We start from the raw sequence: 16,960 nt of genomic DNA on the forward strand, positions 1-16,960 counted from the left end.
ATCTCTCTAGTCTCCTGGCCCCATGTTTTTTATACTAAACATCTTTAAAGTGGTTTGAATGCTTCACTGTGTGTTCAAAATTAAGATATTTTTAACTTAATTGCTCATATCCCTACAATCCAGCCTAACTTGGCCATCCTCTCCCATCCCTGAACCCTGTGTAAATGTCTACATCTGCTACATTTGTAGACTGTTGCTACAAATATCCCTTAAGAGAGCCGGGCATTCCTTGCATTGAACTGAATTTAAACTGTGACTGCTTCTTCAGAATCTGAACACCTCACAAACTGAAACAAGGTCAAGCTGAGGTATTGCGTACCTAGGATGACATGTTTCTTGTCTTACTTACAGGGATATGATTCACAAATAAATACATGTCAAATTTGTGCCACTATGACACACAAAGTCGGAGATAAATAACTGGCCTGTGTACATTTAAAAACAATAAAATCTGATTTCTAAAAGCGTAAGATTGGTGCTAGTATTTTATAGGAATCACCACTAAAAGTTGTGGGCTGAAAAAGCCAAGAACACCATTATGTGATGTACCACAAAAGGGAAAATAGGAAAGGTTCCCTGGGGTGTGGGGGTGGGGTGGGTGAAAGCATATGGGGCTTTTCTTAAACGATGAAGAGAGAATTTTTAAAGTCAATTCTTTGCTTAGTTGAAAAGAAAAAGTAAAAATATTTTCTGTTCATCACTTCATCTGTTTGTATGAATGTTCTGAAGTTCCTATCACAGTGTTTCTGATCGTCTTCTGATACATACCAATAATTAGCAATAACACTGTAGAAAATAAAACTTTTAACCAATGCTGTGCAAATCTATGATTTACTTAAAGTGGGTACATATAATTTCAAACGGTTCTCAGTTTCAAATGACAAATGAAAGATGAAGATACATAGTATTATATATATAATATATATACTATATATAACATATATAGTATATATATATATATAATACTTGAAGATGAACATACACAGATAATACATGGACATGAACATACACAGATAATACATGGACATGAATATATACACATAATACATGAAGATAAATGTACATAGTACATGAAGATGAGATGAACATGTACACCATACATAACACATGAAGATGAACATACCACATACATGTAGACGCTGTGGACTGGTGATATCAGTAGAGACCTCATGGCATCACTACACTAATGGCTCAAAGGACAACTGAGCAACAATTTTTGACATACGTGTTGATAGTATGAAGTCATCTTTTCAAAATGACTATTTTTTGAGGGTTTTACAACATCCCTCAGTGGTTTGTGTCCACAATCAGCTACCAATTTTGTATAGAACAGCCACAAAAAAACAAGTCTATTTTCGTTCCTTATTTTTCTCACAGACACTCAAAAAAATCCTTTCTAAACACTTAATACTGAGCATATTTTTTATTATTACAAAGGTTAAAAAAAATCCTGAAATCAGACTAGTAAAAACCCCCTCTGTTCCACCTGGACGCCGGAACAGGAGAGAGTCCTAACGTGTACTAGAACACTCGTGTAGAAGCTGAGAGAGATGGTGATGCTTAAGCAAGAAGAGGGGATGAGAGGACGGAGCAAACCAACGGAAGGGCAGCCACGGCAGACACCAAAGCTAAGAGCTCTGAGGCGCTGTAATCAGAAAATCCAGATTCGTTTCTGGAAACATTGGAGCACACCTAACTCATCATCCTTCACCAATCCAAAGCCAGGGGCTGCCGCATCACCAGAAGGTCACATGTCTGCAGGAATCTCTCGAAAGATCACATTGGATACCAATTGCCTCGGAACTCCTTCTAGATAACTTGAAACTTTTTTTTTTTTTTCAAGTGACTGTTATATACAGAATTCGAAAACACATCCTAAATACATTCTTTTATTGGATCTGGTCTTAAGACTTCTTATTAAATGTCCAATTCATCGTGAGGCAAAATAAGAACAAGAACAGAGGGCTTACAGCAAAAGTCACAGGTGGTTAACACTTTAAATGTGACCTATCTCTGTTCTTCAGGATACATTAGACAGCAGCTGTTTAACTCCCTTAACCAGAACTGGTTTGTGGGTTTGTGACATTCTGCTGTGATACTACCTCAGCATGACAACTGGCAGTTTCAGGATTTTCAGAGTCTTTGCTCTGGTTTTCCCCTTCATCTTTTTCAGAAGAAGTTGGACATTCTTCTTTTCCCGCAGTATCATCAGGAACTGTTTTCTCAGGTGGAGAATCTGATTGCTCAGGAGCAGCACTGTCTTGTTCTGTGTTTCTTGACTTAGTATCTTCACTGCTGGGTTCTGGGCTCGGCTTCTCTGTCTCCTCCCCGGGCTCTCTAGATGCTCCCTTTTTTTCTTCCACTGTTTTGCTATTTAAGGGAATAGCTACTGAGGCATTTTTGGAGTCCTTGGATTTCTTGTGTGTAGAATTTTGACCATTCGAGCCTGAGGCGGGCAGAGAAGGTGTTTTCTGGGCTTTGCTTCTCTCTGGTTGTTCTTTCTTAGGTGGCCCCCAGATGAAATTCTCTGATGGTGTGTAATGTTTCTGGGCAAATCGAAGGAGCTTTCTCCTCTCTCTTCTGTCTCTAATTGTATAAACAAAGTATTCCAGAGCACTCTGCTTAATATTGGGGATAGTATTCTCCACTAGAGACTCGTGAAGAATGAACTTCACCAGGGGAGATTTAAAACTCTCGTATCCAAGTTCACCAAGACTTTTAAGAATTCGGGTTATTCTTAAATAGTTGTGCTGAGACCTGAAAGAGAGAGTTGAATAAAATGAGAGAAAAGAATCAGGAGAAGAAAAGTGGGAAAAATCCATACAATTGAGAAGATGTTTTTAGAAATGCAAAGCAAGAAAATAAGTCTTACAGTGACTTTAATTTAATAAAAACATAGAATGCATTTTATTTAACGTATGGGAAACTTAACAGTGTAATCTGATAAATGTAAAAGTCAAATGTTCAAACAAATCCTCCTCTTTAAGAGACTCATCAACAGAAAGAGCCGTTGAGATTGACTGCATTCTTGCTGGTGCTACATTATTTATTATTGTTGCCGAGGACAGAGAACACAGCTAAGCATCAGGCTAGCCAATGCCACTGTAAGAAAAGTAGTGACCATGTACAAGATGAGAGACTGAAAGAGCCATGCATGTAGCTTTTATTGTGGTAACATTGTAACAGCACTGTTTCATTGTTACTGTTCTCTTACCTTATGCCACTAGCTAACAGCTGAACAGTACCATTAATGCCACCAGCTGACCGGCAAAATCCAGAGAGCAGTGCTCCTACTCTCGCTGGCTAGAATTCTGACCAAGAAAACCAAGCTACTTGACTGGGCTTGCCTCAGCTGTTGGGAGAGCGTGGGCCTCAGAGGCAGTCTGAGCCTAGCTTTAATACTGTGGTGCTTTCAATAGGAGTGGCCCCCACAGATTCATGTGTTTGAAAGTCTGGCCACAGGGAGTCGCACTATTAGGAGGGATGGCCTTGTTGGAGGAAGTGTGTCACCTTGGGGCTTCTGAAGCTGAAGCTAGACTCAAATGTTGCTCTCTCTTTCTGCTGCCTGCTGATCCACAGGTAGAAACCTCAGTGACCATTCTAGCACCAGGTCTACCTAACTGTGGTCATGCTTCTCTCCATGATGATAATGGACCAAACCTCAGGACCTAAGCCAGTCACTGAACTGCAGAACGAATGATGCCCATCTAAGCCTCAGTGTTTGCACCTGTAAAGCAAAGGAAAAGGGAATCTCCATCAACTGTCCTGTGGCAAAGCTCCAAGGAGATGAGGCAAATGGTGAGCATGAACTAACTCAGTAAACATGGACATTATTTAGAACTACTCTGTGTGTGTGCCGGTGTTCATGTATGCAGTGGTGGGGGGGGGATATACACATGTGTCTGCAAGCATATCCTCTGGGGTTATAAGCACGTGTCACCTACCACCCTCAGCTGTTATCACGAATGTCACTCGTACTATCATCTACTACAACAGGATGGAGTAACAGCACATCTGTATCAGCTTAGCCTATTCCCTGCATCTTTGCCAACCTCGCCCTGGTAAACCAAAGCTCACTTAGAGTAACCTTGATTCTAACACTCCTCCCACATGACACTTACACCTTTTTTTCTTTCAAAACTGAGGCCATGCCTGGATTAGCGTTTTCCAAACTTACTCTATCACAATTTATAACTCACCTCCCCAGCCTTGTTCAGCCAAACACACTTGTCGCATGCACACGCCTGGCTGAACCCTTAAAGACCCTCTTCCCTGCTACAGACCCATGCCTGATGTTAGCAGGCTGGCCATGTACTGACCCAAGGTCGCTACGCCACAGAACTTCTACTTGCTTCTAACTTCCTAGATTCTGTTTTATACCAGATATTGAACTTTCTTAAAACCACTGTACATATCTTGCCTGGCTTCCAAAAGCGACTGAGTTTTTTCTTTCTTTTTTTTTTTTTTTTAAATTAGAAGTAATTACCAAATCACACGGGAATGTTGGGAAAAGATGTCAAATTAGAGATATAGAAACACATAGTTTCTGGTCTTATATTTTAATGAAAGAATACAGACAAAATACAAATTGGTATCATTTGGGCTAAGCAACTACTGAAATAAAAAAATTATCTCCATCCTTTTGGATATCTGCCCCAAATTATTTTAAAATGTATTTTTTAATTCGAAGTGTGAAACTCAGCACTTACATCTCGGTTTTATGAATCTGTGATATTTATGTTTTTAAAAACTAACTTATGTGTCTGTGTGTACCTGTTTTAAGTTTATTAAGCATCATGTGTGTGCAAGAGCCAAAGAAGGTCAGAAGAGGGCGCCCGATCCACAGGAAGCAAAGTTACAGGCAGTTGGAAACACCTTGTGGGAGCGAGGAACCACATCCCTGTCCTCTGCTAAGACAATGTGACCGAGGTAATGTGAACACGCTATTACTAAATAAGGAGAGGGATGATTTAGCTGTCACATGCTAAACTGACTTCAAAGGAGAGGTGTAGAGGAGAGGAGACTTCGTAAAAGGAAAGGTGTGCTACACGCTGCAGTAGATGCCAGACTGGCAGGCAGAACCACTCTAAGATGAACTGGAAACATAGCCTTTGCATATACATACACTGGTGTTTACATATTCACGAGTTAAAGCATTTATGTAACCTAGGAAAAAGGAAGGTTAGAAAAACCTGAGCTGCTGAGGAAAATAGTGACTAGGATTCTAGAACTAAATTATCTACAAAACAAAGGAGTTGGTTGTTTTGGGATGGACTGAAAAGAGCAATGAAAGACAAAGGGTGGGTAGAGAACTCAAAGGCGGCTTGGCTTCCACCCCAGGAAGTGGAGGAAGGGGCTGCTAGGAAGCAAAGGTGCAGTGCTGATTCATCAGGAGACCAGATGGGTTAAGAGAGGGCGCAGCTGGGACTGGAGCCCACACTAGAGTCAGTACAGTCCAGACAGCCTAGCCAGAGCTCAGCGGAGGGGGACTGTTTAATCAGAGTAAACCGAAGTGACCTGGGTCAAAGCGGTAAAACGTGGGAAAGCACAGATGTGCAAATCAAACGCTAAGATGCTGTCCTGGCCACTTGTGTGGTGAGCTTTCTGCAACAGCATGGCAGAGAAGCCATCCAGATGTGGTTATCTGCATTAGACAGGCAGAGGCGCATGTCGACCTTACATGGACGTACGTATCAAACTTTAACCTGGGTTATAGGTTAATGAGTCTCTGGTCAGGATGCTAAAGCTTTATGTCCATATTTTCAAGGCTTTAGCTGAACCTCCTATTTTAATGGCGTCACTTACGACAAAGGAAAAAGACATCTCGATGGTAAAATTTCACTCCTTTTACCAAAGTGAAGGGAATTCTGGAAAAAGTTTAAAGAGCTAATGCCAAAACTCTGATTGTTTTTGCCAAAGAAAAACTGCTTGCATTAGTTTTTTTTTTTTTCCCTTAACACTTGCCCAGTTCAGCTAATTATAAGGTACTAAAAAAAGTTTCTTAAAATTGTTAGTTTTATAGTCCAGTATTCATAAGTCACTCTATAATTAAAAAGGGAAAAATATCAGTGTGCATATGAAGAAAATATTTTTAAAACTAAACTTTGGTTATAAGTATAATCACCAATACACATATCCAATCAAAAGAGTATAGCTAAATCCATCCAAGAAAACTGCTAAATTTCCCTTTATAGGTTTTGGAATTAGCCAGAAATAGGTACTTATTTTTCACCTAATTCATGAGGACAACTGTATGTTTTTCTCATTGTTAGTGAGAAGTATGGACATTTTTATACATCATAGACTGCACTTACAAGTTTAACATAAGAAGTCAGCATGCATAAAGATATTACAAACAATTTATGGCCCTATAGCCTAGCAGAGAGAGAGAGAGAGAGAGAGAGAGAGAGAGAGAGAGAGAGAGAGAGAGAGAGAGAGAGAGAGAAGAGAGAGAAAGAGAGAGAGGAGAGAGAGGAGAGAGAGAGAGAGAACATAATGAAAAACCTATAAACTCCGTGAAACGGAGCATGTATAAGGAGAGAAGCCACGTTGGGCTGTAGGCAGAGGATTCAAGAAACCACTCAGAAGCAGAACAGTCAGCACTCTGTAGAATTTCTTCACTGCCTTTCCTATGATGTGCTTCAGAGTGCACAAGATGGAACAAAAGCTTTTCTGACTACATTTTGATTCCTAATGGCTACCTAGTCCTATGACCAAAAGTAGCTAGTCCTAGGCCAACATCTGATAGTGTCACTTCATTCTTGTTTTCTCAACATTTACAATTGGGCAATGTCTAGTTAGTCCTATGCCCAGTACCTAGAGCCCAATGACTATTTCCATGCCCAACAGCTAGACAGACCTACGCCAGTGGCTAGCTATTCCTACTTTCCAGAGAGCAGAACTACAGCGAAAGGCCAACGGCTTACCACTGGGGCTTCACTTACTCATTCAGATGTTGAAATCTTTCTTGCCAGTTTGCAGCCCGAGCAACATTTCCAGTTTTATCAGTCAGCTTTATTCCAAAAAACTCCAGCATCATTTTATAAGCCAAGAGGAATCTTCTGATTGCTTCCTTTGTTTTTTTGAATTCCTAATATAAGGGTGGGGGGGGGGGAGCCAGTTGAAAATGATTCAGTAGCGATCAGGACAAGAAAATAATGTTATTATTTGGGTACCTTGTGTAAGGTGAAGTAAGCTTGCATTACCTCAATTTCATATGTGGTTAGTTCTTTAGCATAGAAGTTCAAGCCTTGTTCTCTCAGGGGGAAAAGCCTGGTTTATTTAAAAAAAAAAGAAAGAACCATTCTCAATCAACGCTGTCTTGAAACCATGATGGGACAGGACGAGGCTGAAGGTGGGGAACACTTAACTGACCATTGGATGTAAGTGTGGCTGTGCTCCAGCTTTTCGTAATCTCCTTTCCACTTATTCAGAACCTCTTCAATGTAAACACCTACAGCAGAGATTGAGAAAACGGACCATCCATCAGACACAGTGATGGCATTACAACTGTTGGGATTCTGTAAACCCCACCCCACAGTTACCTGGCAACAGCCAGGTATGCTCCGCCCTGACACTATAAAAGGGGGCTGCTTGCCCCTTCCTCTCTCTCCTGGCCTCTTGCTCTCCCCTGCCTTGCTCCTCCTCTCTCCATTCCCTTCCCTCCTCTCCTCCTTTCCCTCCCCACCCCTCCTGTCCCCTCTCCTATCTTTCTCTTTCTCTCTCTCTGCCTCTACTTCCCTCTTACCTCCCCTCCTCATGCCCTAAAAATTAAACTCTATTCTCCACTATACCACCATGTGACTGGTCTCTCAGGGGAAAGGGATTCCCAACATGGACCCCCTAGAGGCATCCTCCTTGCCCCCATGCCTCGCCACACCTCCATGGAGCATGCCCCCTCCCCAAACATACTTTCTTCATCTTTTTCCTAACAAACAATAACATATGAGTCACTGAGTTTTATATTAGAACGTTCAGTTTAAAAGCAACCCATAAAAATGCTCCTAAAAGAGGAATATTCTATGCCACATACCCATGCCCAGTGACATAGAAAGCTTAACTATCATAAAAAAGCAGCACCTCAGATTACAAAATTTTGTACGCACTGGGTGATGCCCAGAGGGTTTGCAAATGATGGCCTAACAATCGTTTTGTAAATAAAGTTTTATTGGAACATAGATGAGCACAGTGTTTTTATACTGCGCTCACCTGCTTTTTAGTGCAAGACAGGCTTGAGTGCTTCAATAGACCATTTTCCAAAGCCTAACATGTTTGCTACCTGCGTCTGTGCAGGGAAACTGTTCCAAACAACATCACCATCCCCGCATGACTAACAAGAAAACACTGCTTTTGGGTGGACTATTTGTTCAGAACCTCACATTAGTAAATTAATAATAATGACAATTTGTTCAAGGCCGCACACTGGCTACAAAGTCGTGTGGGAGAGGAACACACAGGTCTTTGTGCCTGCAGAAAGCAGGCCCTTTCACCGTGGCCCATGTTCTCCAACAAGAACTTTAAAAAATCCTCATGATTCTCAAGCCTGTCAAGGTCCTTGTCCTTAGCTAGTCTTACAGAAAGCAAACAAGAAGAACAAAACAAAAATCCAGAAACAACAAATCAATACCACACCCATAACTTCTCTCTTTGCTTCCTCAAAGCTGGTCACCAAGGCTCCTCTCAGAAATTTGTGTAGTGTCACACCAATTGTCCTTCAGTGTCATTAACAGTGTTTTTTTTGTTTGTTTGTTTTAAAATCAGCAGTAAATATAGTGCGCATTGTACCTTCAAGACTTCTGAGATACCAAAAACGCCAAGTTGGTTGGATTTGCTCATTTCAGCGACACTCCTCAGGACATACCATCAGGGCTTCCCACTTCTAAACACCTCCTCTCTCCATTCCCTTCCCTCCAGCATTCCCATGATGCCCTCCTTCCCATGAGTCCAGCATTTATGTCTTAGGGGTTCCTATTGCTTTGGCAAATGCATGACCCAAAGCAATGCTGGGAGAAAGGAGCTTATTTTGCTCACACTTCCACATTACAGTCTGCCACTGAAAGGAAGGGTGGTCAGAAACTCAGCGCAGGGATTGAAGCAAAGGCCATAGAGGAATACCATGTACTGGCTTTTATACCAACCAGGCCCAGCAGCCTGGGGACAACACTGCTGGAGGTGAGGTTAACCCTCCCCCCACATTAGTCAGCATTCCAGAAAATACCCACAGGCTTGCCCACAGGTGGGCATACGTCTAGATTGAGGCTTCCCCCTTGCCCGAAGGGCTCAGATTGTGTCAGTTAACATAAAGCTGGCCAGCGTAGTTTACCATCTAGGCCCTGCACAAGCTGACTCATAGGGCTCTGAATGTCACTCAGCTTTCACCGAGAGCAAAGGACAAGAATCAGGACAATCTGGCTACCTCACACTGAACGTCTAAGGAGTGTATCTGGCTGCTGTGTGCCTGCACACAATTCAGATACCCACAGTGAGGCACAGTGTGCTGCCTCAGATTTTTTGTTTTTTTTTTTTTTTTTTTTTTTTTGCTTATGAGTTTGTAATCAAATTACCATAGCAACTATGAGTTTTCACTATGGGATTGACAAAGCTCCTATTCTATGAGGAAGGTCGTACGGTTGCGAACGATGCCCATTTACTTGGCAGGGTTTGAACTGGGATTGCTGCAGTCCCCCAATCCCTTAGGGATTTTGAAAAGTGACAAAGAAAGTCCGGAAGACAAACACTCATCTTCTACACAATTCTTAAGGAGAGCCCAGCAGCAAGAACCACGAGCCCTGGAACTTAGTTCCGCTCTGAACTCGACTCTGAACTTGACTCAGTGACCCAGTAAGTTAGTCATTGGGGCTTCAAAACCCACTAACCACACCTTCAAGATGAAAAGGCTGAATCTGACCCCCTCCAAGGTCTAATCACTTAAAATTCAATAGCTCTACAAATCTCTCCCCTTTTCTGTTCATAAAAGAAGACTAAACCCTACCCACCCCCAATCTAAACTGAACCAAACCAGCAAAGAGAAACCCCGCCCCTCCTACCCCGTCGGTAATCACCATGACTCACAGATAGAGAGCGAAACTAGCCAATATCTACTTCTCCACAGCTCACTAAATACATGGCCGCAACTCTAAAACCCAGGGCTCTGGGGACATGTCAGCCTTCATGGCAAAGCAAAACAAAGGTAACCACCCAACAAACGCAGCAGCAACAACACATGAAGCCCAGAACAAGGGAAGTACGCAGGTACATGTTACCATTTCAGACTTGCTTTCTCTCAAGGTGACTTACTCACCATCTGGCTTAAATGGAATTTTATTCTTATAAAAGCGGAGGTTGCTCAAGTCATTTTGATACCGGATATCTTTGAAGTTCTGCTAAAGGAAAAGATAAATTAATCTCCAGTGTATGGTAACACACACACACACAGAGACACACAGACACAGACACACACAGATACACACAGACACACACACACACACACACACACACACACGCACAAGGACCCTTCTGACATGTTTGTTTACCGGCAGAGTAAAATCAGAAAACAGAAAGAGAAAAGTTTACGTTTTAAAAGAAAACGCATGCACTGTCTTACTGGGTACTGATGGCGGTACTTGTACAGATCTCTAGCCGCATAGAAGCTTCTCTTTGGCTTAGCGCTTCCTTCCGTGGAATCGCCACCCTAGGACACAATGTGAAACTCCGCTTACACAGAGGATTGTACTGAGAAACTTCTGGAACAAACTTAAAACAACCAACCTCCATAGAGAACCCTGAGCATTTACAGCCTGCCCAGATAGAGAAAGCTATCTGGCCAGTGCTTGCTGGTACCAGCCTACCTTATTTGTACTAAAATCTTCTTTCCCAAAGGTATATCACTAAATAAAAATAAATAAATAAAATAAAAAAACCCCTTTAATGTTCAATGCCTTTGGAGGGTAAATGCTCAGGATTAGTATCGATCCAGAACAGCTCTCAGAATGAACTGAAACCACATCCCATCAGGTGTTACACAGCGGAACCTACAACTCTTATTTCCTCTTATTTCCTAGGGTGTCCATGAAAGGGTTAAGTTGGTAAATCAATTCTACACAGAAGATTCTCATTAAATTTGCATTTCCTGGCTGCAACCCGACAGCCAAGTAATATTTATGGAAGGAGAGGAGGGTTTTTAAACTAAATTAGCTTTCTGAGCTACTTCAAAGCACCATAACACACATCCAAGGCATGAGCAATCATCTGCCCATTCAATGATCAGTGGGCTAGTAGCGATCAGCAAACTTGACATAACTACCCAGAGCAAGACAGAGCTCTCGGGTGGAATGAACACTCTGACTGAAGTTCTTCCTATGTGCTGGCTCGCTCATGGTGCTTACAAAGTGCCAGCACTGTGATGTCATTTTAAAAGGCTAAGAGACGGGTCTAATAAACCTCTAGTTATGCAGACCATATGTTGCGTGTCAAAATGCATTTGTCCAGTGGCACTCAGAACCGTATGACTGACCGTGATGAGGAAGACTTCTGTGACGACATATGAATATTCATCGAGGAGTTAGTCCCCACCCCTCCCACCCTCTGTCTGTCTGTCTGTGTTGACAGACTGGCATCTTCTAAGCCCCGCTTTCACACCTTTCTAAAGTGGTGTGATTTCTCACTCTTACTACACGTACAGAGATACTTTTCACACCAAGTCCTCTGCCGTGTTATAGTAGTTACACTGTCATGTTACATAAGCAAGGAAAAAGCTCAAAATTCTGGTTCTTGCCACGCTTTTCAAAATAGCTCTGCCTAGCAAGTTTCGGAATCTATTTAGCCGGGTTACAACTACAGGCGCTTGCAGAGAACACGTTCCCATTTACAAAACACGTCCGCACACATTGCTTCATTTGGGTGGTACAACATGCCTGGCCCACAGTTATTGGCACCTACATCTTAGAAACAAGGTTGCTGAAACTCGGAGGAACAGGACAAGGCTCCGAGCCCAGCAACAGTGCGAGAACTTACTGCTTCCACATCTGATTAATCGGGTCTGAAGCAGTTTTGTTCCTGCTGGAAGTTATGGATATTTGAAAATCCAGTTATGAAAACCAATGACCCAAGCTCTGGAGGCAGGAGGGTCAGGTGAGGCTTGGTTCTGCTCCTTAATAATTGTGAGGCCTTAGGCTTGAATCTTAGTTCTCTCATCGGCAAAACAAAGCTAATGACTCATGTCCTGCCTAAGACTACCATGTAAATGATGACATCCTTCAACCTGCCAGTCGCTGTCCTGTTCACTTCTGGATCCTGGCTGCTTTTTCCTCCTCAGCAAGGACTCCCCTCCTCTGAATCATCAAAACTCCCGCTTCCAAACCGTTCCATGCAACCGCCAAATATGCTGTCGTCCCTCCAACTGGAAGCATAGCATCTCCCTTGATCCAGGTCCACCCTCCGCACTGACTGCATCTCTGCTTCCTCTTGAGGTAAATCATCACCAAGGACCTGTGCATACTCTCCCTCCTTTGGCAGCCCACCCCACGACCTAAATAATGCCCAGTCCACAGACGACTTTAAAATGGGACCATCAGGAACTTTCCAAATAAATCTCCATCTACTCAAATCTACTCAAATGTCTCGGTGGTCATCCTGGGGACTTCCCAGTAGTTCTTGGACTCCTTAAGGCCCTCCACCCTGAAGCAGTGTCAACGCTTGGCTCTCAGAATACCACACCCTCATGTCCTATTTCCTGTATCACTGCTCTCCTCTTTTTTGGCTCCTCCTCTTAATCACAGCCCCTATAGAGGGTGAGAAGGCTTACCCTCATCTCTCAAGACTCCTTGATGACCTTTTACATTGATGTGTTTTTAAGTATAACTAATCCTAAATGCCTACCTATAGTTCCAGTCCTAGACTGAGTATCTTGTCATAGAGATTCATTAACTGCTCAACCATCCACTAGGGTGTCTACTAGGACAGAAAACCTAACGTAAGCCTTGATTTAACCTCTGAAGCATCTCTTGCCCCAGGCTTCCTCACCTCAGTTAACGGTACCATCTTTTGTCTAACTTTACAGAGATGGATGAGAGCAAAGACAGCGGTGAGAAGCTAGTCTGCAACCTGCTTTAAAGGGGGAACTGACAGGTCCACATAGTGGGCAAATAGGGCAAGGAATCAAAACAACGTCAAAAGATTGTTTAAGAAGTTTGGTGGAACGTATGGAAACAAAAATTTAACAATTAAAGGATGCTCTACGCTTACTCTGGTTGCAGGTCAGTGGCTGAAATTTCATTTTACAATGACCTAGTTAATTGGATTATTACCAAGGTTGTCATCATCATCATCATCATCATTATCACTACTACTGCTACTATCCTATTATTATTACTACTACTACTACTACTACTGCTACTATTCCAAACTTCTGTCGGAGACAATTTACTTGGGAGACAAATGGAAGGATAAAACATTGAAAAGCGCCATGCGATACCTTTTCGGGTTGGGCAGAGAATACTAAGTGCAAAATACAAACCAGAACACCAGGCAAAGAGGACACAAGGCAAATGGCCACGACCTCATCCAGCAGGGCCACGGCTCCTCTCGCTTTGGCCACAGACATACCAAAGCTTGCATCTTTCTCTCCCTATATGCTCTGGGCAAAAATTTCTCTGAAAGGCTCACAGTTTTCCAAAATGGGGGATTAAAACGTCCCTCACAGCCCGAAATAGCATTCCATTCAATAACATGCTCAGTTAGTTCGGATGGGAAGGCTTGGACTCACTGGAAAGGTGATGCTTTCCCCAAAGTCACACTGGACTTTGGGCTCCATTTTCCTTGCAAGTTGTAAAAGGGTGGCCTAATACAGAACCACCAGCCTTAAACGCTGCAGACTTCTTTAAAAATATACAGTTCCTCCTTTTAAAACTTTCTAAAGCCACAGGACGTTAAGGGGACGCCATGTCTCTCTTCTACCTAAATTGTATTGGTCAACTGATTTAAGCTTGGTTGGATCAACAAGTCTTCTGGGTGAGACGAAATGTTCAAAGACTACTCGAAGTCGTTGAAAGGTCTCTCTTGGGGAAAAGAACGGTGTTATTTTAAGTTTGCTCAGGTACTTTCTGCGATACTTTTAATGGCCATGGACCCCCGCTGCGGGGAGGGGAGCTCCCCAACTGTAGTTGTCTTGATCTGAGTATTTTAATTTTCTTTAAAAAAAAAAAAAAGTGAAAATAAAAATGAATTAACGCGCACCGGCCGTGTCCTCACAATCTTCTATTTTTAATCTAGTTCCTCCCACCCCACCTTCGCATCACCCAGCTGCGCTGCAGAGGCATAGAGAACACAGAGTGGAGTGGGGTTTGCCCTGGGGGGGCTTCCCTGCGGTGCTCACAGCAAGGCCCCCGGGCCAGCAGCGAGCCACCGGGCGATCCTGAGCACCGCCAGCTCCCCCAGGTCGGTGCCCCGACCACGCACGCCCAGCGTCCCGCCCTGCACCCCCGGGGGGCCGCGCACAGTCCCCCTCCCCGGCGCCGGGCACACAGCCCTGCCGGGCCCACCGTGAGTCCCGGGGTCGCGTACCTGCTCCGCGCTCGCCGCCTCAGCGTGGTCCTCGGGCACCGGGCTGGCGCGGGGCCGCCCTCCGGTTCTCTCGGGAGGCTGCTCGGGCTGCTCCAGCTCGTCGTGCTCCTGGCCCTCCCCGCCGCCTGCCGGCCCCGGCTGCTCGGGCTCGGGCTCCGAGTCGGTCTGCCAGGTGGAGTCGCAGTCCTCCACGGTGGTGGGCTCGCGGAAGCTGACCCCGCCGAGCAGGTTGCCCATTGAAGAGGCGGCGGCGGGCGCGGGCTGCGGCAGCGCGCTAGGGCCCGGGCATGGCCGCGCACCGCTCGCTCGGGGCACCGGCGGCAGCTCGCCCGGCCCGCGCCGCACAGCTCAGCGCGGCCACCGGCGCTCCGGCGCACGGGCGGGGAGGAGCCGGGCGCCCCGGGGCCGCTGCCGCACGCGGCCCATCCCGCCCATCCCGCCGCCGCCCCGCCCCGCCCCAGCGAGGCCAACCCACTCCTGAGCGCGCAGGACCAGCTGCACCGGGACGCGCCCCCCTCCACGGTCCCCCCCCCCAGTGGTCGGGGTGGGGGTGGGGTCCGCTGTTGCCCCGCCCCTTTGGGGGTCTGGATCCGCCCCCTTGGGGCTCCTCCCAGTCAAGCGGGATGCCTGATCCCGCCCAGGTCACAGAGAGGAAGGAGGTGCCTCCATCAGCAGGCGAGTCCTGCCCACACACCGCCGCCCCCACCGGCGGGTCCAAAAGGAAGACAAATTAGCTGCAGCAGAAGACAAAAGCTAATCGTGACAGTGCGCCCTCTAAACAGGAAATCCAAGCTTCGGGAACAGCACTTAAGGCCACCTAGAGTCTCTGCGATCTATCTATATATATATATAAAGTCAGAGCTCTCTGTCCCCTCATCTAAAGAACAAACTTCTTTCGAAACAAAGGAGCAAGAAGAATTAGACCAGCACATTTATTTCATCAGTGAGTAGTGCACATTTGTACTCTGGGCAGAAAAACCTCGGAATATATACAACGAATAGGCTGGTTCTAGGTGGAGTGCTTATTAAGACCTTGGTTCTATGGCCAAGCGGCGACCGTGCTGTAAGAATAGTTCAAGGCAAAATAACAACCAAAGAACCCGAAAATGGTAGAGCGTGAAACTCCAAGAAATAGTAGCCCTCTGCCTGCACATTAGTCTTGACAGGACTTTTTCTGCTGTGCGACATTGCCTGGGATCATAGGTTAGTTTTATTAGATGCACCAATCATAGTCAGAACTAGTAATTAAAAAAATTACAAATCCAGGTAGAAGGGCACTGCTCAGGGAAGACTCGGCTAGCAGATGCCGCTCCACAGATATATCAATGGTTGCATCTTTCCAAACGTTACAGTAGAGCGTGCCTCTACGGTAGTTTCTGGCTTTGGACAGGTCATGTAGCTTCTTGAGACAATAGTAGTTTCCTCGTTCATCTCTGGAGAGACATCTAGCCTCACCTTTAATGACTTTATGACTAGCAGGGGCTCGAAAACTAATAATGGACCCATAATACACACAAAAAGAGTGTTCTGGTCAGGACATCATAAAAATGGATGATATGAAGATGAAGTCCTTCTTACCAGACCCAAACAAAATTAGAACCCGACAGTATTGTCGGGGGAGGGGTGTCTGAGGTAAGTAACTTTTTGGCTCATAAGATCTGTGTTTTTCTTAAATACATCAGCTTGCTCTGTGTACATCTCCCACTGGTGTGCGTGGGGGGGGGGGTGGATTAGCTTGGATTATCTGTAACATTGAGACTGCAGTAGTCCGTACAAATGTTCATACAGAAGGTTTTCCTAGTAATTCTACCTAGTATACAAGTGAACCCATCTCAACCCCTTCCTCCCTCCTCCAAGCCCCAAAATCTTGATATTCAAGACGATTGTTTAAATGTATCTCTTCTTTTAAATTTAGAATCATATCCTTCCTCAAGCCCTCTTGACTATACCTGCGGTTAATTCTTGTTTGTCTCCTCTCTCCCAATGCTCTTCCATTCCCATATATATGTCACCGTGGAGAACCTCTGATTGTGGTTTATGTTGACAATGACTTGGTGAGAAAAAAAAATAATGGGGCACCTGTAAAACAAATCAACAGTATTCCATTCGTCTGCCTTCATTACTGGACTAGAACACACAGCAAAAGTGAACTTTTAACTAGTCCAGTGTCGAAGCCCAAAGTCTGGTGATAATGTGCCCAGGTGCTCTACCCATTTACCTAGCTGTATTGCAGAATAAGTCCATTGTGCTGACTTTGCTTTCCTGTAATTAAGAGTCTATTTCCCCTGCTCACAGAATGCCTTAGTTTCATAGAGTTCTTTGTCTCTGGTTGAGGCCCTATGGGATTTCCTCCTTTTCCTGTTAGCATGTCTGTTGGTGCCATCCCTGTTTAGGGCATGTT

The 16,960-nt window shown here is 44.5% G+C and overlaps 1 protein-coding gene across 2 annotated transcripts; it reads right to left on the minus strand.

Moving 5' to 3' along the window:
• Positions 1-919: 919 nt before the first annotated feature.
• On the minus strand, positions 920-14,917 carry OGFRL1 (opioid growth factor receptor like 1). Of its 2 annotated transcripts, none has more exons than XM_080916932.1 (7): positions 14,560-14,917; positions 10,604-10,690; positions 10,301-10,379; positions 7,375-7,453; positions 7,206-7,272; positions 6,945-7,090; positions 920-2,757 (listed from the first exon to the last, which is right to left on the minus strand). In XM_080916932.1, the coding sequence occupies exons 1-7, from the start codon at positions 14,794-14,796 to the stop codon at positions 2,055-2,057; spliced, it is 1,398 nt and encodes a 465-aa protein (XP_080773058.1). In that variant the 5' UTR covers positions 14,797-14,917; the 3' UTR covers positions 920-2,054. The 2 variants fall into 2 exon arrangements, with proteins under 2 accessions (XP_080773058.1, XP_080773057.1); XM_080916931.1 differs by having other exon boundaries at positions 10,301-10,382.
• Between the last annotated feature and the right edge of the window lie 2,043 nt (positions 14,918-16,960).

The sequence above is a fragment of the Micromys minutus genome, assembly GCF_963924665.1.
Source record: "Micromys minutus genome assembly, chromosome: 5".
In the NCBI taxonomy this organism is placed as follows: Eukaryota; Metazoa; Chordata; class Mammalia; order Rodentia; family Muridae; genus Micromys; species Micromys minutus.